At 43.8% G+C, this 24,940-nt stretch overlaps 1 protein-coding gene across 3 annotated transcripts in view; it reads right to left on the bottom strand.

The window, feature by feature from the left end:
* Positions 1-24,940, bottom strand: part of FER1L6 (fer-1 like family member 6) — a 274,276-nt gene that overhangs the window by 79,707 nt on the left and 169,629 nt on the right. For all 3 annotated transcript variants that reach the window (XM_073632222.1, XM_073632223.1, XM_073632224.1), the window contains exons 20-23: positions 20,683-20,807; positions 13,393-13,527; positions 9,070-9,219; positions 4,994-5,104 (exon numbers count right to left, since the gene is read on the bottom strand). In XM_073632222.1, coding sequence (XP_073488323.1) covers positions 4,994-5,104; positions 9,070-9,219; positions 13,393-13,527; positions 20,683-20,807 — 521 coding nt within the window. The remainder of the gene's footprint in view (positions 1-4,993; positions 5,105-9,069; positions 9,220-13,392; positions 13,528-20,682; positions 20,808-24,940) is intronic.

The following is a 24,940-nucleotide window of genomic DNA, read 5'->3' as shown; positions in this document are numbered from 1 at the left end:
CACCAGTCCACTGTAAATTAAAGGGAACATGACCCAGCCTAAAACGTTTGTAAGACAGCAACAATGCTTTAATGCAGGAACCTTATGTTGCCAGCAAGTACCTGTGCTGGTCTTCAAATTGATTCAAGGAGCCTTGATCTCTGCCCAAATTGAGATGAAGCTCTACCATCTTCTAGTGCTAAGATTCACTCCATATCATTCAACAGTTACATTTCATAGCTTCAATGGGCAGTAGGGGCTTTGTTCTTTGATAGTTGAGTGACCAAGGGCAGACTTGCACAGTAAGAAAACGGAGCTTAATTTTGACTTAGGTTTGCAACCATGGCTTGAAACAGTGTATTTGGTCCCTGACTCCTGAACTCTGAATTGCTACTGACTCTGCGCACTGAGTCATTTACTACTGACCTCTACACTTTGCATCGCTTACTACTGACCCCTGAACTATGTACTACTTACTATTGACCTCTGAACTATGCATTACTTACTACTGACCCCTGAACTATGTACTACTTACTACTGATCTCTGAACTATGCATTACTTACTACTGATCTCTTAACTCTGTATCACTTATTTATTTATTTATTTATTTATTTCAGGTACTTATATAGCGCCGTCAATTTACGCAGCGCCTTACATATACATTATACATTCACATCAGTCCCTACACCCTCAAGGAGCTTACAATCTAAGGTCCCTAACTCACATTCATATACTAGGGCCAATTTAGACAGGATCCAATTAACCTACCAGCATGTCTTTGGAGTGTGGGAGGAAACCGGAGAACCCGGAGGAAACCCACGCAGACACAGGGAGAATATGCAAACTCCAGGCAGGTAGTGTCGTGGTCGGGATTCGAACCAGCGACCCTTCTTACTGCTAAGTGAGAGTGCTACCCACTACACCACTGTGCCGCCCCACTTACCAGAGACCTCTGAATGCTACGTCATTTTCTATTAATCCCTGAACTCTATGTCACTTACTACTGACCCCCTGAACCCTGCATCACTTACTACTGGTCTCTGAACTCTGTTACTTACTACTAACCCCTGAACTCTGCACTAGATACTTCTGACTTTGCACTCTCCATTACATTCTATTGAGCCCTGAATTCTGTATTACGTATTACTGGCCCCTGATTTTTGCATTAAATGCTCCTGACCTCTAAACTCTACATTACTTACTACTAACCCCTAAACTCTGCATTACATTCTACTGACCCATGAACTGTGCATGGTATACCACATGCCCATGAATTTTGCATTACTTCTGCACTCTGCTTTAGTCTCTATTCACCTCTGAACTCTGTGTTGCTTGCTCCTGACCTCTAAACTCTGCATTACTTACTACTAACTACTATTGAACAAGGCATTACTTACCACTGGCCCCTGCACTGTGAATGAAAATTAATGCCAAGTTTCTCACAGAAGCTAAAAAAGTAGGATAAGGCCGCTCATGGATGGGTCCATTTTTTGGATCAGTCATCGGGCTGATCAATATAACCAAACAGATTCCCTCATCCACACAAGTGAGGTAGATGGAGAAATCCTCACCACTGTTCTAATGTATCCTGACAGCATGACTCCTCCACTGTCAGAATACACTGATCAGCACTGGAGCCGATTGTCTGATCTAATGAAAAATTTCCGTTGACAGATGTGGATCCTAAAATGATGTCCACTTTATTAGCCCTGCCTTCGGGTGCCTGGTGAGTGGCACATGGTATCCAGTGATGGATCTTTTGTTGTTTACAAAAATTGTATAACCTATAGAAATTTAGAAGATTCTTGTCGGAATTGACATCACTTAAGGTGTCCTTTCTGCATCAGACAAGAGTGCAGTCAGTGGACCAATGGATTGGTACAAGATACTCCATAAGCCAGTGCTCACAATGATTTGTAATTGAACTTTTGTTGAATAATACAGATACATAGATAAAATATACTATATTTTTCCAACAAGCATTTTATGTTTGGAGGCAGATGACGGGAGTACTGTATACACAATCAATTATAAAATAAGCAGCTGTTATGGCCTGCTGCATAAATGGAAGTCTGCCAAAGAGATAATCAACATTTGAATTCTGTGCATCCCCACTGCATACGAGTCCTTGGACTTGATTCATTTTAAAGGATTTGGGTGGCATCTGATAGTTAGCTTGCCAACTCCATTAGCAATGGTTGTTAGATAGTTTTGCATTTATTATTCTCACACTAAAGTGTCTTACAATAATATCTCTGCAGCTTTTAAAAATGTGTAAACATGTATTATATTGTTAGGAATAGTGGCCTTCAAAAAAATATCTTCAATTTTATATATATCTGGGATATGCAATTAGCGGACCTCCAGCTGTTGCAAAACTACAAGTCCCATCATGCCTCTGCCTATGGGTGTCATGCTTGTGGCTGTCAGAGTCTTGCTATGCCTCATGGGACTTGTAGTTCTGCAACAGCTGGAGGTCCGCTGATTGCATATCCCTGGTATATATGATTGGTTAAAGTGGATGTAAACCCGAATTTTATTTTTTTTTTTATGTCATAATGTAGAGTATAAGATTTCCTATCATCTGAGCTCAGTCTTGCCACAAAGAGTTAATCCATCTCTGAGCAATCCTCTTTTATTGTTCAGTGAGATAAAACTTGACAAACAGAGAAAAACTTTGTCAAATCCTCCCCCTTGCTGTGAGTGACAGGTGATTTACATATCTTGTGCACTAGCCTAAGACACATGCAGTATTTTTTAATTCCCTCCCCCACTCCTTTCTTCAGCAGCTCTGCAAGGATTGGCTGTTCCACACCTCAGTATGATTTGGCATGCTGAAGTCATGTGGTTAATATCCTGTCTTTTCACTGGATGTTAGAGATCATAGCAGAAGTTCAGTGTAAGAAATACACAGGAGAAAATGCATACTGACAAGGGGAGTGTAGAGGTGGGCGGGGAGTCTACTGACATCACGACTCCACCCACCGAGCTCCAGACAACAGACCCGCCCACAGAATCTACAGTTTTTCGGGTCTCATAACAGACAGAAGGGAGACATTTGACAGGTAAAGATACATGCAGGAGGCATGTATATCCTTATAGATAACCCCTATGGCAGGAGTTTAGAAAGGATGACATTGGGTTTACATCCACTTTAAAATAAAAATGTAATATGTTGCAGCTAACTAATCCTTAGAAGTGGTAGCTGCATTAGTTTTCTTCTTTTTAAGCTTTTTTTTCTTTTATTTTCACTTGGCGATCCAGCCAGTATGTTTTATTTTTCAGCTGCTTTTGAGAATCCATTTACGACTGACAGGCTTACAACTGTTGCGCACCCCCTTAACCGCTAAGCCACCGCCCACCGTCATATGACGGCTGGACGAGGCTTCTATTGTTCTGGGAGGACGTCATATGACGTCCTCGCCTTCCGAGCCACTAGGGGGCGCGCGCGCGCCGCCGGCGGCGCGCGCGCGTGCCCGCTGCGTCGCTCTGGACCCGGTGCGCGTGCCCGGCGGCCGCGATGTCCGCCGGGCACCCGCGATTGCCGGGTAACAGAGCAGGAGCGTGGATCTGTGCATGTAAACACAGATCCACGTCCTGTCAGAGAGGAGAGGAGACCGATGGCGTGTCCCTTGTACATAGGGACAGCGATCGGTCACCTCCCCCAGTCAGTCCCCTCCCCCCACAGTTAGAATCACCTCCTTAGGTAATACATTAACCCCTCGAGCGCCCCCTAGTGTTAACCCCTTCCCTGCCAGTCACATTTACACAGTAATCAATGCAATTTTATAGCATTGATCGCTGTATAAATGTGAATGGTCCCAAAAATGTGTCAAAAGTGTCCGATATGTCCGCCGCAATATCGCAGTCACAATAAAAATTGCAGATCGCCGCCATTACTAGTAAAAAATAAATAAATAATAAAAATGCTATAAATCTATCCCCTATTTTGTAGACGCTATAACTTTTGCGCAAACCAATCAATATACGCTTAGCGCAATTTTTTTTTACCAAAAATATGTAGAAGAATACGTATCGGCCTAAACTGAGGAAAAAATTTGTTAAAAAAAAAAAAAAATTGGATATTTATTATAGCAAAAAGTAAAAAATATTGTGTTTTTTCAAAATTGTCCCTCTTCTTTTGTTTATAGCGCAAAAAGTAAAAACCGCAGAGGTGATCAAATACCACCAAAAGAAAGCTCTATTTGTGGGGAAAAAATGATAAAAATTTCATTAGGGTACAGTGTAACATGACCGCGCAATTGTCATTCAAAGTGCGACAGCGCTGAAAACTGAAAAATGGCTTGGGCAGGAAGGGGGTGAAAGTGCCCTGTATTGAGGTGGTTAAAGTGGTTGTAACCCTTACGCACCACTTTTACCTACAGGTAAGCCTATAATAAGGCTTACCTGTAGGTACCGTGAATATCTCCTAAACTTGCACCATTTAGGAGATATTCACTGAATCAGCATGTGCCCAAGTCATCGGCACATGCGCACTGAAGAAACGGTTCGCTCGTGCCATTTCTTCAGCTGCTGTGCTGTTACCGGCGGCTCCCGCTCGCATGCCATCGTGGCTCTGGCCAATCACAGCGCCGGAGACTTGAACTTGCAAATAGGCCCCCCAGCTAAGCATAGCTGGACCTACTCTACTCTAGGAGGGCGCTACACAATGATCAGCTTTTATTTATTAATGTAAAACCTTTATCCCAAAAGAAAAAAAAAAAAAACTGTTGCTGTATCTACTTAAAAGAATGTTAGCTTAAGTTCAGCTTTAATCTGTTAGTTAGGTCCTTCTATATCGGCTAGTGCATCTAACACTACCATCCCCACCAGACTGACAATGCTGCTGTCCAAAGGTGTCTCTATTGCTCCTTCCTCCAGAGTGGAGAAACCCTAAGGCAGCCTACACATTAGTCATTTTTTTTTTCATTCAACCAGCAGGGAAACACAGGTACTTAGACTTTGTTACGCAGTAAGCAAAGTTTTTCATAAGCAAAGGAAATGAGTACTTACCTCTATTCTGTATTTACTTAGTACCGGACGGATGTTTGCTGGGACGGAATAGACTTGGCTAGGGTCTGGAGTCTCAATAGGAGGCAGGCTTTGAATTCCGGATTCAGGAATCTGTGCAAATGAAGGATTTGTCAACTATGGAAACCACAGAGAAGACTTGGGCTAAGTATTTGGTAATGTAGGCATTTGTCAGGGGTGACACATCTAAATATAATCGTGGAGCTCCTGTAGACTATATACAGTACCTTGGTAGTTGGGTTTAATTACTCTACAAAAGTTGGATTGCTAGGATACTGTACATAGATATAATATCTGATTATTTTCATGCCCCCTTTCTTTACAGTTTGCATTCTCATACTTCCTACATGGACATGATGTTATGAAGATATCTCCTCTAAAGGTCAGTAGACAGCTGGTCATACAACAGGACAATGGTTGTGGGCCAGTGCCCAGGGAAGAAAGGCTGGAGGGGCCAGCATAATCCTAGTATTTACCAACTGTGGTAACTTTTTCCTTATTTTGATTCCAACTCTGTCCACCTCTGGACACCTGTTGGGTTGCAGAGCATGTTCTGGTTCAGGAAAGATGAAACCATATCTCCTTTTTCTTGTTTGTGGTCTGTAGAGTTAAAAAGTATCCCTGCATGTAAAGCAGAGTCTGATTTGCTATGAATAGTGTGACAGAACCCATGTTTTTGGAGGGGACTGCAGGCTAGCCTCTTGCCTACTGACTATGGGCCCTGTTTTTTTGTGGGGGGGGGGGGGGCTCTATTTTTTGAGATGTGTGCCTGAGGGACCTGGAGTAATTTTACTTCGGATTCAAGTCCATGTCTCCACAAAACACACAGACTCTGGGAACTGGAGGACCCATATACATATTTGGGGTCTCTATGCCCAAACTAGCATTGACTGCCTCAACCCCCTCCTAGAATCAGAAGAGATGTTATTATAATTAGCTCAATCAATCAGCTGATACTGAGGTCTCCTGCTATAATCTGTTTAAGGTGTTATAAGTGTCTTTGCCCCATTGTGTGCCACCTAGGGTTGCATTCCCATTATTGATTAAGTTAATTGAGTCACCTATTTTTTCTGCAGTTGGCTAATTTGGCTAACTCTTAGAGGTTCCTACATGATGAAATTAGCCTTGTGTAAACTCTACCTCATTATCTAACCATTATGTGGCAATATTGGTTTCATTGGTGACTGTCCTACTTTTGAAGTATATAAAAACATGCATTTCTGTTCAATAAACATTCATTCCTTTGGTTTTACCTACACATCTAATCTGTGTATGATGCTCTGGTGTAAAAAGGTTTATTATGGAGATAAAACAAAGGTGAAACTCTAAGTGCAATAAAAAATTTAATAAAAACTGTAAGCAAGGTACTCACAAAGGTACAATGTAAACAGGCATGTTGGCAAAAACTGCCAGATATCCTGGAAGTGGTTCTGATCCGGTTTCTTGATCGCAGTGGTCTCTGGTGGACAGGCTGTGCAGATGGATGCCGACACTTCCTGTCGTTGGAACGCATGTTGTGAACCAGGGGGATGAGGTCAATTCCGGAACCGGGAATGAATAGGCGACGCGTTTGCGGAGCTACGCTCCTTCCTCAGGCCTAACGTGGGCTGCGATTGGGCAGGGCTTATACAGCCAGTGAGTAGCGCTGATAGGTTCACAGAACGCTTAGTGCATTGCATAATGCTGCAATCACTCAAAACATAGCAAAACAATTGAGGAAGTGGCTGATTAGATTACATCAGATACCAAAACATGTTAATTACATAGTGCATGTAAATTGCATTTTAAATAATGTGCAATTTGGAAAAATAATAATGACTGAAGATGAAAATGGAAAAAGGATAAAGAGAAAAAATCAAAATAACAATAAAATTAAAAATTAAAATTAAACTAAATGTAGAGATAAAAATAAAAATAAAATGAAAATAAAAATGAAAATAAAAATAAGAATAAGGATGAAAAAAAATAATAAAGAATATGATAAAATAAATAATAAAAAATGATATATGAAAATAAATGGATGCGGAAATAAATTAGAGATTGGGTATAAAGATGGAAAATAATAATGAAAATGAGAAGAAAGAGTGAAATGGATGAATTGAATAAATTAGGAGAATAAAATTAAATAGATGAATTGAATTAAATAAAATAGGGGATTCGCAGCACCTTTTGTAACAAGTTTTGTTCAATCCATTTCACTCTTTCTTCTCATTTTCATTATTATTTGCCATCCTTATACCCAATCTCTAATTTATTTCCACATCCATTTATTTTCATATATCATTTTTTATTATTTATTTTATCATATTCTTTATTATTTTTTTTTATCCTTATTCTTATTTTTATTTTCATTTTTATCTCTACATTTAGTTTAATTTTTAATTTTATAGTTATTTTGATTTTTTCTCTTTTTCCTTTTTCCATTTTCATCTTCAGTCATTATTATTTTTCCAAATTGCACATTATTTTTCATTTTTTAATACATTCTGCACATTCTTGATCCTTTTTCAGCATCATGTGCTACCCCCTGCTTTTTGTCCATGGCTATGGGTCCACACAGCACCATCAGCACTGATAATAAGCCTCCCAGTTGGTTTTTTCCATTGGTTTCACTTTGCATACACACACACATAATCCTTTGATCATGTTCGCTCTCATATCCAGTTTGTTGTTTTTCATTTTAAATGCAATTTACATGCACTATGTAATTAACGTGTTTTGGTATCTGATGTAATCTAAATCAGCCACTTCCCCAATTGTTTTGCTATGTTTTGAGTGATCGCAGCATTATCCAATGCACTGAGCGTTCCGTGAACCTATCAGCGCTACTCACTGGCTGTATAAGCCCTGCCCAATCACAGCCCACGTTAGGCCTGAGGAAGGAGCGTAGCTCCGCAAACGCGTCGCCTATTCGTTCCCGATTCTGGAAGTGACCTCATCCCCCTGGTTCTCAGCGTGCGTTCCAACGACAGGAAGTCTCAGCATCCATCGGCGCAGCCTGTCCACCGGAGACCACTGCGATCAAGGAACCGGATCAGAACCACTTCCAGGATATTCGTCAGTTTTTGACAACATGCCTGTTTACATTGTATCTTTGTGAGTACTTTTCTAATGCCCCGTACACACGGTCGGACTTTCCGATGGAAAATGTCCGATCGGAGCGTGTTGTCGGAAATTCCGACCGTGTGTGGGCTCCATCGGACATTTTCCATCGGATTTTCCGACACACAAAGTTGGAGAGCAGGAGATAAAATTTTCCGACAACAAAATCCGTTGTCGGAAATTCCGATCGTGTGTACACAAATCCGACGGATAAAGTGCCACGCATGCTCAGAATAAATAAAGAAATGAAAGCTATTGGCCACTGCCCCGTTTATAGTCCCGATGTACGTGTTTTACGTCACCGCGTTCAGAATGATCGGATTTTCCGACAACTTTGTGTGACCGTGTGTATGCAAGACAAGTTTGAGCCAACATCCGTCGGAAAAAATCCTAGGATTTTGTTGTCGGAATGTCCGAACAAAGTCCGACCGTGTGTACGCCCTATTATAGTTTTTATTAAACTCCACGTGTTTTATTGCACTTAGAGTGGCGCCTTTGTTTTATCTCCAGAGTGTCCAGAGGATTGGTTCTTTTTCTCCAACGGGGCTGCCTTCTTAAGTTGCTATCATCCCATGAACTTTATGGACATTACTATAGCCCTCATGGACATTATTACAGCCAAAGCCAATTTACAATTTTCACTTTTTATCCTTCTTCACATTGTATTGTTTTGTATATTAGTTCCCCATTGGGAGCAACAGAGTCAGGGGTTTATACTGTGTTGGGCTCAGCGCTCACTTTATCCCTATATGTTAAAAAGGTTTATTAGCTCCTGGTCTGCTGGAAGGGTTTGGCGAGCAGGAGGCACTGTTTGGTGAAAGCACCTAATCGGGGTGTCAGGGCTCCGTCACAAATAGCTCATTCTAGCTTTAACTTGTAGCAGAGTACCAATCGCTTAAATGGCTGTAGAGCACCATGATGTCTAAATACGGTCCAGTATGCAAGTAAAAACTTACCTGAAACAATTCAAAGGCAGCTAAAAGATCTCCCCCAGACAAGTTGCCACAGAACAAGGGATAATAGGCCAGCTTGGCAGGAGAATAGGTCTGCTCTGATAATGTGACTGATGGAGCAGCAACAGTAGATCCAATGTACTCCGGTTTACCCTGAAAGGTAAAAACACAATACCATCTGTAGCATGTAACATACACTGGAAGGAACAGGTAACAACATGGAGGATCGAAAATACTTTATGAAAGTTACTTTGAAAAAATGTTTTCAATATTCAATCACAAACGACATCAATAAACCAAACAATTATTGCCATATTGCTTTATTTAGAAAATTTTAGTAAATCCGTTTTCAAAAATAATTCAGGCTGAACTCCACAAAAATATCTAAATGCATAAAGTAAAAGGACGATGTTTAACCTGCCAAAGAATTAGTATTATCCATTATCCAGTCCTGAGATTTACAAATCTAAATCACACAGCACAGCCAGGTTGGTGACCCGACTTCTTTCCAGTATAGTTAAGCATAACAGCCTGTCCACCTCTCTGCCACTAGCAAGACAGAGAAGGAGCAGCAGCAGATTGATAAGCAGTCACTCTGCTCTCTCCTTCTGTCAGCATTTTCCTTGTTGGCACATGTGCACTGCAGCATGCCTAACTGACCCGTAGTCCCTCTTCCCCCACCTTTACCAGCCTGATTTTACTATACAAGAGATTACAAGAGTTTATACATACCTGACTATATTTCAGCCTTAGATAAAGGTGAGCCAGTTGATGCTCATGCTAATATCTTGTGGACATTTGTACTAAGATCTCAGATCCTGAGTTCCAGCTCCACTCAGGAGGTAAAGTCATAAAAATGGGGTCTTGCTTTTTTTGCTGGATTTGTAATATATTATAAAGCAAAGTTTTATTGCGTAGTGACATCACCACCATTGGTGGCTGGTGTTTTTTCTTGTTTGGGGGGGGGCGGCTAACAGCCACTTCCTCCCAAAGCACCTCAAACCCCCCCCCTGCTGTCTGCCGGTCCACCGGCACTTACACCATCGGCAGGCTCATCGGGGATCGGCGGGCACATCGGGCAGGGGGACAGGCTGCGGTGGGCATCTGGCAGCGTCTCCTGTGTCCTCTCCTCTTCTGAGATCACGGCAGCTTCTGCCGTGCTTCTCCTCCCCTCCTCCTAGGTGTCCAATAGGATCGCCAGACCTTTCAGCCAAGCAGGAAACAAGTAACAGACCCGCGCTTCCTGATTGGTGGAGACGCGATTCAGTGTTAGAAAAGCAAATGAATATTCGCTTTTCTAACACACCTGGGTGGGCTCCAAGCGCAATGCTCTGCGCTCCAAGTCGCACCCTATTTGGAAACCTATTAGAGCCTACGGCTCTAATCCTCTAATCAGGTGCTTCAGAAAAACACCCCCGTTGCTGTAATTCAGGCGCCCGGTGTTCTGACAGGGGCCAGACACCTGAATAGGGAGTGGCTGCAGTGGCCGTGGATAGATTCATGCTACGCATGAATCTATCCATTAACCATAGGGTTAGGGGGGGCAGAGCCCTGCGCCCTTAATGGACGGGCTGCCCCTGGTCACCACCCCACCTCTCTACTTTGTCCAATCAGAGAATTCCATTGAAAAATACAAGGTGTTCTGTGAACCCCCTGTGGTTGTTATAGAGAAGGGCAGTCAGTCGGCATTGGACCCGGAAGACTGGTATCACTGATTTGCAGCCTCCACAACTTCCACTCAGGTACTGTATGAGATGTGCATACCTTCATTATGCCATGGATTTCATACCTAAACTTCAGCTTTAAAAGTGTGTAAACACTTTCATAGACACAGTGAAATGACTGGCCTCAGGTGATACATAGAGATGAAACAAATCCTCCCTCATTGTACCTGTTTTTCTGTATCCCTCTCTCTTCTACATGTGTTCAAAGCGCATAATGTATACAGCTTGTCTGAGCTTTCAGAAACCAGGGGATAGGGAGCTGAAGTCACACTCTGCAGAGCTCAGTGAGCTGATTGGAGGGAAGGGACACCCCCCCCCCCCCTTCACACAGGGACAGAGCTGTGGTTGTCAAAGCCTATGTGCTGGACATCTCTTGCCTGTCACCATTTTATCTCTTGGTGTCAGGAAAACTTGTCAGAGGTACAAGGTGGAAGGGGAGGATCAGAGAAGACAAAATCAAACAGCCTGTTTACACAATGCGGAGTATAACAAGCATGCTTTATTGCATATACAGACTGATTTTACTGTTGTGGGTTTAGTTTATACTTTAACTTTAATAAAGGTCCAGGGCTGTGTGGAGGCCTCCCTATTCATGTTGCAATGGACTGGATGTTGGGTGAATGATTTATATATAGAAATTATTAGGAAACATATACAGTATTTGTGTTTTTTCATTTGTATCATTTTATTTTTCTAGAAATAACAGGAATAGAAAAAACTCCATAACATCTACCATAGCAGCTACACTAAGCAACAAGGGAATTTAGAAAATAACTCACATAGCCCTTTAGTCAGTGGCAGTCCATCCATTAGGTGCGGGCATGATCTACATACAGGGCGCCGGACGCATGGATTCCAATGGTGGGGTGTTTTCTTAAAGCACGTGTTTGGAGCCAGAGGCTCTAATAAGCTTCAAAAAAGGGTGGGCTCAGGGCGCAGAGCACTGGCACCCCGATCCCACCCAGTTATGTGACAATAGTTATGAATATTCGCTATAGAGAAGCGAATTGCTATTTGTTATAGAGAAGCGGGCCTTGATTGGCTGACAGGACAGGCGATCCTATTGGATGCCTAGGAGGAGGAGGGAGGAGCCACACAGAGGAAGCCGCCGTGATGCAGAGAGGACACAGAAGCCGCTGTCCGCCGCCCATAGGAACCCGTAACTCGCCCGCTGCCCACCGCCTGTAGGAGCCTGCAAGCCAGCCTCTACCCACTGCCCGTAGGAGCCAGCAACCCTCCTGTAGGAGCCAGCAACCCACCTGTAGGAGTCCGCAACCCGCCCGTAGGAGCCAGCAACCTGCCCGTAGGAGCCAGCAACCTGCCCGTAGGAGCCAGCAACCCGCCCGTAGGAGCCAGCAACCCGCCCGTAGGAGCCAGCAACCCGCCCGTAGGAGCCAACAACCTGCCCGTAAGAGCCAGCAACCCGCCCGTAAGAGCCAGCAACCCGCCCGTAGGAGCCAGCAAACCGCCCGTAGGAGCCAGCAACCCGCCCGTAGGAGTCCACAACCCGCCCGTAGGAGTCCACAACCCGCCCGTAGGGGCCAGCAACCCACCCGTAGGAGCCAGCAACCTGCCCCTAGGAGCCAGCAACCCGCCCGTAGGAGTCCACAACCCGCCCGTAGGAGTCCACAACCCGCCCGTAGGAGCCAGCAACCTGCCGTTAGAAGTCCGCAACCTGCCCGTAGGAGCCAGCAACCCACCCGTAGCAGCCAGCAACCCGCCCGTAGGAGTCCGCAACCCGCCCGTAGGAGCCAGCAACCCACCCGTGGGAGTCCGCAACCCAGCCACTGCCTGCTGCCCATAGGAGCCTGCCCACAACCCATGAGGTAAGTGCCGGGGGGGTGGTTGTTTGCAGACCAACCAGTGGGGGGGTGGTTATTTGCCACCCCCCCCAAGAAAAAAAAAAAACACCAGCCGCCACTGCCTTTGGTTGATTCAGTAATATGTGACATTATTTTTTATGCATTAACATTTGAATCCAATCTACCCCATTATCTAGCTCAACTTGAAATCAATTAAAGCAGTATTAAACCCAAAAGCAAACATTATTTTGCAGCTTACCAGTTCTTAGATGTGATGGCCGCATTCGTTTTCTTTTTTAGGCTTTCTATTTTTCTATTTTCATCTGGTGTTTGAGCCAGCAAGTACTGTGTTTGATAAGCTCAAGCTCTCCAGCAGAATGTATCACTTAACATAAATGAGACAAACCACTTAACAATGGCATGGGTGCTTACAATGTTCAGCTTTTATTTATGCACGTAAAATCTTTATCCCAAAATAAAAAAAAACAAAACCTGTTTGCTGTAACTGATTATAAAGTGTGAGCTGGAGTTTGGCTTAGTTACTGTTTTTAAATCTGCTAATACATTTAACACTACGGCCCCCTCCAGACTAACAACGCTGCTGTCTCCTGTGCTCATTCATCCAGAGTTATCTCACTAATATAGGAGGTGTATTACTGGCCAGATCCCCAGGTGAAAACGGAGGGAAAAAGCAAAATAAAAGAAAACAAATGCAGCCATCACATCCAATGATTGGTAAGCTGCATTATATTCTTGGTTTTGGTTTTAATACCGCTGTAAATATTGGCTTTATTCCTTACCAACGCATCATCATCATACAGCTCTATGACGATGTTTGGGGGGTCATCCACAATGTCCTGTAACTCTCCATGCAAGATGATGTTGTTAAATAGCAGCATCTGGTTCCATGTGGGTGACAGCGTCTGTGAAATAACCTGTGGGGCAGAAATACCAATATTAGGACATCAGGAACATGTGTGACATAAAACAATACCGCCTAACATGTAACAAGCTTAAAACACCAAAGCCTCTTCCACACGAGTGGCCCGACCAAAAATACAGCTGGATGAGGCTGTCCACATGCCGTGGCTGCAGCAAATTTAATGCACCGTGCCAAGCTGACAGGCGGCACCACCTGTCACATTTGGCCATTCAGGTCAAAACTTGGCTTGCGGTTGCGGCACATTAGCCCCAATATAAACTGATGTTCAGCAACAGAGAAACAAACAAACAAACAAAAAAAAAGTATTTAGGAAGCAGCAGGGTTGTGACAGGATCCCCTCCTGAATGCTTGACAGCTGCTGCTTAACCACACCCTGAAAAGCAATCTACCACAGAGCGTTGGCCAGAGTGAACCTAGTCTTAAGCCGTGTACACCGCGATCGGATTTTCCACCTTGAATTGTGTGATGACAAGCTGTTGACGGAATATCTGACCGTTTGTACGCTCCATCGGACAATTGTTGTCGGATTTTCCGCAGACAAATGTTGGATGGCAGGCTTTAAAATTTTCCGCGGACAAATGTCTGTTGTCGGATTTTCTGAGCGCGTGTACACAAGTCCGTCGGACAAAAGTCCAAAGTACAAACACGCATGTTGGGAAGCAAGGACGAGCCAGAAGCGGTCGGTCTTGTAAACTAGCGTTCATAATGGAGAATTAACATTCGTGACGCGGCAAATTATGAAATGTCGAAATCCAGCGCACAATTCTCTTCTTCTTTAATGGGATAATAATGAAGCTGCTTTGCTGGTGATACTGATGGAGTTATTGCAAATGAATTTTCAAAGGCTTTTTTTTCTAGTGATATCAAGAATAATATTATTATGCTTTTTTATTTTATTTTTTTTGTGCAAGTTACCACAACACCATTATCCCGTAGTTTTTAAGATCAAAGATACAACTATGTTGGTGTCCCTTGTCAATTTTACATTGTATTTTTTAAATGTAACTGCCTACTCCCAAACTGAAGTAAAACACATAGCCAAGTATTATTCTACACAATTTTTTTATTGTGCATTAAAAAAAGAAAACAAATAAAATTAGACATGCTATCTGCCCATAGAACTTAACCAAAAAGTGCATTCTATGCATCCAAAAATATAGAAAATATACCAAATCAAATCATTATTATTCAACCAAAAAATAAAATAAAAGCCTCATGCACGTGTCCTGCTTCCTAATATAGGGGGTTAACAATGCCAAGAGTTGGTGAAAGCAGTGGTCCGTCATCCGGAGATAATTCCGAAAATCATCTGGATTATTCTCCTGGAGCTCCTGCAGCAAAGGCATATGATATAATGGGTCGCGATTAATAAAGCAACCAATTTTTTGTCCAAGATATCCTCCTCCTCCTGTTCCTGGAGTGGACTTGGGTCAAATCAATAACTCCAAGGCCAATAACAAATAACACGTTATCTCCTCCGATTCCGCAACATGGCTGGTTGACGAACGCCCGTTCAGAAATGAACTGAAAAGCGCGAAATGAAAAGCGCGAAATGAAAAGCGCAAATCAACACTCACCAAGCTTCTACTAACACAAAATTAGCAGAAGGAGCCCAAAGGGTGGCGCTAAAGAGCTGAATAACCTTGTAGTACATCACTACGTTCATGTTTGTTGGCCGACAATTCCTTGCCATTTGTATGCAAGACAAAATCCAGGCACATGCCTTTGGACAAAAGTCCGAGGTTTTGTCTGCGGAAAATCCGTGTACGAGGCTTAAGCCCTGGTTCACATTGATGTGATTTGCCATGCGATTTGTCAAAATCGCATGCCAAATCAGCAGGGAATTGCCGGCAATGGCACCGCCCGAATCAGTGCAACGCCGCATTTGCAGCGCCGCACCGATTCACAAAAGTAGTTTCTGTACTACTTTTGGTGAATTCGGGATGCGATTTCCATTAACATCTGAGCAGAAACCCGCACAGATGGCCCTGAAATCACCCCTGAAATCGGGACTGACATGCAGGAATAAAATGAAATGAAATTCACCTAAACTCACATGGTTTTATTCCCGAAGTCAGTGTGAACCTAGGCTTAAGGTGCTAAAGAATGGTCAGAATAAACAGAATGTAGTAAAAAAGTTAGTGCAAAAGAAATAAACCAAATCATTTAAAAAGAGAAGTATGGCCAAACCTTTTTTGGGTTTTCTTCCCTTTAGGGTCACAAGAGTAGATTTACTAATGTACTCTTGTGACCCAGAACCAGTTGATTATGGGCTATTGTCTGCTATCAGCTGACAGGGCAGAACTGTGCCAGGCTACAGAGGGATCCTGACAATATTGTTGGGATCTACCCATCTGCCTGACTGACAGCTGGCTCTACCTTTCAACATGCAGCTGAGATCCAGAACCAGCCACTTCCTACCTCCTCCTAATGCCCCGTACACACGGTCGGATTTTCCGATGGAAAATGTCCGATCGGAGCGTGTTGTCGGAAATTCCGACTGTGTGTGGGCTCCATCAGACATTTTCCATCGGATTTTCTGACACACAAAGTTGGACAGCAGGAGATAAAATTTTCCGACAACAAAATCCGTTGTCGGAAATTCCGATCGTGTGTACACAAATCCGACGGACAAAGTGCCACGCATGTTTAGAATAAAAAAAGAGATGAAAGCTATTGGCCACTGCCCCGTTTATAGTCCCGACGTACGTGTTTTACGTCAAAGCGTTCAGAACGATCGGATTTTCCAACAACTTTGTGTGACCGTGTGTATGCAAGACAAGTTTGAGCCAACATCCGTCTGAAAAAATCCATGGATTTTGTTGTCGGAATGTCTGATCAATGTCCGACCGTGTGTACGCCCTATAAGACTGGCACTCCAGTAAGTGCTGGAAGAGCAGAGTGTGGAGCATTGACTGACAGTCACTGTTCTTCACTGCGAGCAGACCAAGAATTGACTAATCAGCGGTCATGTGATCGCTCAGCTCTTGGTCTAAATGCCAGTATGGCAGTGCTGAAGTGTCGCGTCAATGCTGCAGCACAGAGGTGAGTATATATGTTTGTTTTTTTTTATATACTTCAAACTTCTCCTTTAACTCTTTTATGATTGGCTAACATGTACATGTGGCGGAAAGGGGGCAGGCTTTAATAGCCACATGCTGTACATACAGTGGGTATAGAAAAAAATCACACCCTTTAAAATAATCACATTTTGTTGCTTTGCAGCCTGAAATGAAGACAGATACAGTTCTTGTTTTATCCAGCTGTATTTACTCAATGCAACTAATAACAGTCAAGTGAAAGATATAACACCAACATGTCAGAAAAAATAAAAAAAAATTCAAAAACAGAATTGCTGAGTTGGGAAAAGGATCACCCCCTTAATGTCAGTATTTTGTTGAACCACATTTTGCTTTAATTCCAGCCTTTAGTCTGTTGGGATTTGTCTCTACTAACTTTACACATCTAGACTGCAATATTTGCCCGCTCTGCTTTGCAGAATTGCTCAAGTGCAGTTAAATTTGATGGTGACCATTTGTGGACTGCAGTCTTCAAGTCATTCCACATATTTTCAATGGGGTTTAAGTCTGGGCTCTGACTAGGGCATGCAAGGACATTCACCTTTTTTCTCTTCCAACCACTGTGTGCTCATTATTGCTGTGTGCTTTGGGTCATTGTCATGTTGGAAGGTAAACCTTCCTCCCATTGATGGAAAAAATGGGGGGAGGGGGGGGAGGCGCCGACATGAGTGTAGTATTAAAATGATGACTTTAATAGGCTAAGATTAAAAACACTTACAAGATGATAGAAGATGCATGCTTGTCAAAGTAAAGTGCAGTCCTGGCATTCCACATGCACTTAACTTTGACGAGCATGCATCTTCTATCATCTTGTAAGTGTTTTTAATCTTAGCCTATTAAAGTCATCATTTTAATACTACACTCAGGTCGGCGCCCCCCCCCCCCCCCGTTTTTTCCTTACATGTTTTGGAGAGTTCTGGAACACTCTGAAGGATGGCTGCCTTCCCTTTTAACCCTTAATACCCCTTTCTATAGATACATCACCATCCAGCTATTACAGGCACAGACTATACCCCTAAGGATTACTCCATCTGGAGCGCCAGATAAACACTGACTATACTGCTTCTTCCCATTAATAACTTTCTGGCAGAGGGCAGCGGATTTTCCTCAAGAATTGGATGGTATTTTGCCCCATCCTTTGTTCCTTCTATCCTGACAAGTGCTCCAGAAACAACCCTATAACAGGATATTACCACCTCCATGATTTACTGTAGGAATGGTGTTATTTTGATGGTGAACTGTAATGGATTTCCGCCAGACATATCGTTCAGTGTTGAGGCCAAATAATAAAATTTTAGTCTCATTTGACCATAACACCCTTTTCCATGTGGCCTCAGAATCTTCAAGGTGCATTTAAGGTGGTCAGATGAGACTAAAATTGAATTATTTGGCCTCAACACCAAACGATATGTCTGGCCTAAATCCAATACAGCTCACCATCCAAATGACACCATTCCTTTTCAGGCTGCAAAGCAAAAAAATTTGATTTTTAAAGGGGGCCTGATTTTTTTCTATACCCACTGTAGGCCTTGCTGGGCGGCCCATGTTTATATGGTGAGAGCACACTCACTGGGCGCTCCCAGCACAAATGCCAAGCTGTCAAAGACAGCTCTCTGTCTGAACTAAACATCAGTTGCTTTGATGAAGGCTTCTTAGCCGAAACGCGTCAGTGTAGCCTGTACCCGTGTACCCATTATAACCAAATAAAGGACTTTTATTCAAGAGCATCCGAGTCGCCAGCCATTTTCTGATTAAAACATCAGTAGCCGGTGGGACCGGTTTCTGATCATGTGACCACTGTGACAGTGCTCACATGATCGGCGATCCTTCCCGCCCTCAGAACTTTTTAAAAGGATGCCAGGGTATGCCGAAAAGGGTTAAAGAGGAAGTAAACGTTGCCTCCTTTATTTTCTCTTTTTCCTGACCCGCAAAGTAAAGACATAATGTGCTAAGGTGCATCGCATACTAGCACATTATGTGACATATACTTGCAAAGGAAGCCCTCGTTGTCACCACTGGAGGCCGCATCCATCTTTGCCCGTCTTTCTTCCGGGACCGCGGACTCTGGCTGCGTGACTGGCCGGAGCCGCGTGACGTCACTCATGCGCATGCACGCGGGAGTTGCTGGTCACGGCACAGGGCTCTGAAGAAACGGCATGGGTGGCCATTACTTCAGAGCGCATGCGCCGATGATATCATCGGCAGCATATACAGTAAGTATCTCCTAAACAGTGGACGTTTAGGAGGTATTTACAGTACTTATAGGTAAGCCTTATTATAGGCTTACCTATAGGTACAAACAATCCATGGAAGTTTACTTCCTATTTAACTACTAGGACCCAGTCTAAAGAATATGTTCCCTTTACAGGCCAGAATAAGCACCTAGGTAAAGAAAACACAGAATACCATCTGTAGGGACCTACAATAAGAGTCAAAGGGCCCCCAGAGCCACTGGTTAGGCACTATGGCAGCCCTTTTCAACACAGGGGAACCCTTGAAATAATTTTCCAGTCTCAGGGAACCTCTGCTAAAAGTTAATATATCTACAACTCATAATACATTTGCGTGATGGTCATTGGGAAGAATGCCCCTTACACTTGTGGTCATTGGGAAGAATTACCCCCTTACAGATAGCTAAAAAGTTCATTAGTGTCTACGAGGGGTTTGATTTCTGCCACATATATGGCGTTATTAGACCACTTCTTATTGAGATTCCCATTACCTTGTAGAGGACAATGGGAGAGGGATATAGGCAGTATTGCAGATGACATTTATCTGTGCAATGGGTTTTCTCTCTCTCCCTCTCATAGATTGACCTGACTCAGGTCAGGTCAGGTTAGATCTCAGGTCAGGCACTGATTTTGGACGAGAAGGCCTGGCTCACAGTCTCCGCTCCAATTCATTCCAAAGATTTAATCTATCAGGTTGAGGTCAGGACTCTTTGCAGGCCCGTCAAGTTCCTCCACCCCAAACTCGCTCATCCATGTCTTTATGGACCTTGCTTTATGCACTGGTGCGCAGTCATGTTGAAACAGGAAGGGACCGTCTCCAAACTGTTCCCACAAAGTTGGGAGCATGAAATTGTCCAAAATTTCTTATGCTGATGCCTTAAGAGCTCCCTTCGCTGGAACTAAGGGGCCAAGCCAACCCCTGAAGAACAACCCCACACCATAACCCCCCCTCCACCAAATGATTTGGACCAGTGCACAAAGCAAGGTCCATAAAGACATGGATGAGCGAGTTTGGGTTGGAGGAACTTGACTGGCCTGCACAAAGTTCTTTCTGGGATAAATTAGAGTGGACACTGCGAGCCAGGCCTTCTTGTCCACATCGTGCGCTTCTGGAAGAATAGTCAAACATTCCCATAGACACACTCCTAAACCTTGTCAACAGCCTTTGCAAAAAAGAGTTGAAGCTGTTATAGCTGCAAAGGTTAGGCTAACTCAATAATGAACCCTATGGACTAAGACTGGGGTGCCATTAAAGTTCATGTGCATGTAAAAGCAGGCGTCTCAAAGCTTCTGGTAATATAGTGTATATTTTGCATAGGATGTAGAAAACTCCCAGATTTTTAAATACAATTTAGGTGAGAGATAACCTGTACTATAATAGGTGCAGTCATTCTTCAGGACCCCTTCTCCATCTTATGTGGCGATGTCCCAAGTTGAAGAGATACTGGGCCAAGGTGGTAGGTACCTCAAATGGCTACTGGGAACTAACATCTAATTGGAACCTCTTACGTGACTGTATAAAATTGTCTTCAAATAAAATCTGATAAAAAAAAAAATCAATGGTGTCAGTGGAAACTTATCTGAGAGGTAGACGTTGCTCAATGAACCCCAAGTAACCTCTGGAGGAACCTCAGGGATCCATGGGACCTTGGTTGAGAAATTCTGCACTAGAGTATTAGAGTGTAGTGTGCAATCTATTCCTTCTTGCTTAGCTTCCCCATCCAGATATGTAAGGGATTCAGAGAAGAACTGTGCTTCACCCCATGTACACATGAGCAAAATTATCATCAGCTAAAAAAACTAATGTACTTCATAAGAACTATATTTTTGTTTTACCTTTGTTGTCTGGCAGTGCGAAACAAAAGTCACTTTTGCAAAAGGGTCTGATAGGCCGGTGCTGTCCGCAGCGATTAACCCTCGAGCCTGGTACATGTGGGCACGCAACTGGAACAGGTGTTTTGCTGCAGGATATCAATAACACATCATACATTCATTTACTGCTAATTACCATGATCATATACACAGTATTGATTTCCTTTAAAAAGGAAAAAAGATGAAATAAATCAGAGAAATAGATTATAACAAATGTGGGATTCTGACACTTCCTGAGAATTTCTGGAAAGCTTTTCTGTCCCTTTGATTTGATAGTACAGAAGCCTTGCTAAGCCTCACAAAGCCCAACAGCAATCAAAATATCTGTTGATTGAACTGCCGAGCTGAACTAAGGTCAGTTAAGCCTAACCCAGAGCTGACCCCCGCCAAATAGTATTCCAGTTGCAGTGGATTTTGTAACACTCCAGGACATTGATCTCCAAACTTTCAAAATTAAGGGCCAGTATACTGCCCTTCAAATATTAGGGGGGCCAGACTGTGACCAGTGGGAGTAAACAATGTCATATGCTTGGCCAGTGTGAGTTAAATAAAAATACATTATTGGTGCCAGTGGGAGGAATGACACCCCATCACCGGTGTCAGTGGGAGGAATGGTGCCCCATATTTGAAGCCAGTTAGAGAATTTGTTCCCCATCTCTGGTTGTCACTGGGAGGAATAGTACCCCATTGTTGGTGTCATAGAGAGGGAATAGTGCACCATCAATGGTGTCAGTGGGAGAAATAGTGCCCCATTCTTGGTGTCAGTGGAGGGAAGGTGCCTCATATCAAGGGAAGGAATAGTGCCCATGGGCCAGATAAAGGCAAGCAAAGGGCCACATCTGGCCCCCTGGCCCACAGTTTGGAGACCCCCTGCTCTAGGACAATGAGGGAACAATACGGAGGTTACTTTATTAAATTAATAGAGACTGTTCACTTAAAGTAAAATTCTGTGCTAATCTTAGCTAGTCTTAAAAATGTCGCCCTCCTGGCTGGTAACCACTTTGCTGGCTAACCAGTGTAAGAACGATGTATATACTTACCTATTTTCAATCCACTTCAGTCTGGTAGAAGTATGGAGAAGGAGACATTTCCCCCTTTACAATCAGTTTACTTAAAGTGGAGTACCACTTAAAAGTGGAAGCTCCATTTATCTGACTCCTCCCCCCTCTGGTGCCACATTTGGCATCTTTTGGAGGGGGGGGGGGGACAGGTACTTGTTTTTGACAGGTACCTGTTCCCACTTTCGGGAGATCACGCTGTGGTGTGATCCATTGTGAATTTCGGCCCCCCCCCCCCTCCTTCCTCCACCACTGGGCCATTCAGAAAACGCAGCGCTCTTCACGCATGTGCAGTAGGGAACCAGCTGTGAAGCCACAAGGCTTCACTGCCAGGTTCCCTTAATATGAAGGGTGGCAGCAGCACATGAGAGCCGTTGAAAACATCGGCTGGGGTGCTGACATTTCTGGATTCCAGAGCAAGTAAGTGTCCTAATATTAAAAGTCAGCAGCTATAGTTTGTGTAGCTGCTGACTTTTAATTCTTTGCAGCTTGGGTGGAGCTACTCTTTAAGCCAGCCATACATAGATCGAAATTTGGCCAGTTCAGCAGAGGCCATGCAAACTTTGATCCATGTATGGGCAGGCTGATTGTACCCAAATTGATACATCAATCGACTTGGGTACAACCAATTTGTCTGATTTCTCCACATACGATTACTGCCAGCGGCATAGGTGTGCGCAGCCTATTGCATTAGGGTGTGCACCCCAAAGTTCAAACACACATGAACGCCACCTGCTGTCACAGAAAGGGGGCTCTGATGGTGGGAGACAGTTGATTGAGAGCATATTACGGTACACCCTAAATACGGGTGTAACGTGTTCCTACTGTTGAACCTAGACTTTAATATAATGGGGCATTTACACTGGTCACTGGCACCCCCAACCACCCACCTGGTGCTGCTCCTGGATAATACTAATGCACATGGGGTGATAAGGGTGTGCCCAGGCACACCCGGCACACCCTGTGCGCACACCTATGGCCAGCGGCTATAGTTGCTAGCAGTAACCATTGCATTCTTCCAGTTGGGAATGCCCCCTGCACCCCCCCCCCCCCTGCTGGCAGAATACAATAGCGCAGTGGGTATTATTAAGCAATTTTCTTTCCTGCCATCCATGGTGGAAGGGAAGAAAGTCGTATCATCTATGGCCTGATTTACACTTTCTACTGAGATACTAATGTTATGCTGCCTCTTACTCCTCTGGCCAGTAGGGGGAGAGCTAAAGCCAATCGAGCCTATAGATCTCTATGCAGAGCACTAAGAATTCTGGGAGTTGTAGTTTGGGATGGTATGCCCGGGAAAGTTCTTGTAGTTGGCGTCCGAGAGAGAGAGAGAGAGAGAGAGAAAGAGAGAGACACATAGCACCTCTGTCTGAGTATTCACCTGCCAGTGCGGATGTGAGCCTGAAACTGAGACTGAGGCCACCTGGAGGCAGAGCAGCACCGCCCACATCAGAGATCCTGCACCGCTGCCGCAGTGAGGCTGGAGTGTCCACTCACCTGTTTTTCACCACTGATCACTAGAGACATTCAGGGTGAGATTGAGGGCACTCTTTTACAGCGAGCATTCACAGCACCATCCTGGGAACTGTTGAGAGGGCTATCGGCCCATTATTGACACTGCTAGCAGAGAAGGAGCCACTGAGAGCAGAGCAGGACACCAAATGCATCCAACTCATACCACATCTATACCTGCCCTATACCGCACTTCTACCAAACCTATACTGCACCCATACCAACCCTATACTGCACCCATACCAACCCTATGCTGCGGCTATACCGCATTTGACCCGCATCTACACTGTACCTGTACCTATACCACATCTTGACTTCATCTTTACTGCAACTATACTGCATGCTGGTTTACTAAAACTGTTGTTAAGTGCACCACTGCTTCTTGATGGGCCCCAATGATAGCCAGCAGAAGAACAAATTAAAGGAATGTCCCTCCAGCAAAACCATCCTGCAAGTCCCTTTTGATCCCTTCTTCCCTTTCTTTTATTTTTAAAGATAGTGCACATCTAGTCAGTCTAGGCCTAGCATAGTCGCCATTAATACACTTCGGCAGTAAAGTCTCCTGTATTTGGTAAATTAAGCTTTATTATTGCCCTGCATAGCTATTGCCACACTTTTGGTGACCTTGCTACTGTTTATCCTGATCTGTACACCAAGTGTTATCTAATGCCTTGTCTTTATTACTAATCACTCAATATGCTCAATTGTGTTATTATCATTGTTAATACATTTTCATGCTTGCCTCTTTGCCTACCGTATCGGGTGACAATATATTACGTTTGCCTTTACTGACTGGTTCAGCGCCTGTTTTCTTGGAGATGGTATTATTACTGGTCACCTGGCCGACAACGGCTGGCAATGCCTTAGACCGATTAAGTCACCTATCTGTTGTCTCTCCTCTCCCCTGCAGCTGCTGTTAACGGACGCAGGGGAGCCGGATCAGATGACTGCACTGGACTGAAAATAGGTAAATACATACATCTTTCTTACACAGGTTCGCCAGCATAGGTGTTAGAAGGGGAGAGGGAGCATATGCACGACTAGTTAGAATTAGCCTGGAATTCTACTTTAAAGTAATAGCAAACTATCTTTATTTTTACCTACAAGAAATCTTAAAATAAAGCTTGAAAAAAGAGACACTGTTCCTCAAGCGCTAAGAGCTGTCAATCAAAAGCTGTATAAGCAGGAAAGAAAAGTTTATCTGCTCCAGGGCTAGTGCAGCTGACAGTTTACATTTGGAAAATGCAACATAATGTCAAACTAAACACGTAGACAGCGCTCAATAGCCTGGATGGCCTGAGGTGAAGGAACCATTGTGAGTGAACCAAACCACAGATATAACAATAGTGTCTATTGTCCACATTATAAAAGGATAAATGGAATAAAAGCAAATGATACCACACTGGTGACCTGGGCAATGAGGGGTTAATGTCATCCAGACCTACCACTGAACAAGCATGGATGGAGGGGCGCCAATAACCATGCTGTAGGGAGATGGATGCCTGTTGTCTGTGAAGCCAAACTGGAGGACAGCGGCTCGCCTCCTGCCATCCAGGCGCCTGGATGGCAGGAGGAAATGTGGAGTGAACGCTGAAGCCAGGCCAGGGCACATCGCCGCGCCTGGATGGCTTCACTACGGGGCAGCAGCAGGA

Source organism: Aquarana catesbeiana, linkage group LG05 (assembly GCF_042186555.1).
Source record: "Aquarana catesbeiana isolate 2022-GZ linkage group LG05, ASM4218655v1, whole genome shotgun sequence".
NCBI classification, from domain to species: domain Eukaryota; kingdom Metazoa; phylum Chordata; class Amphibia; order Anura; family Ranidae; genus Aquarana; species Aquarana catesbeiana.
The sequence above is the reverse complement of the archived record's forward strand: the minus strand, read 5'-3'. Positions and strand labels throughout refer to the sequence as shown.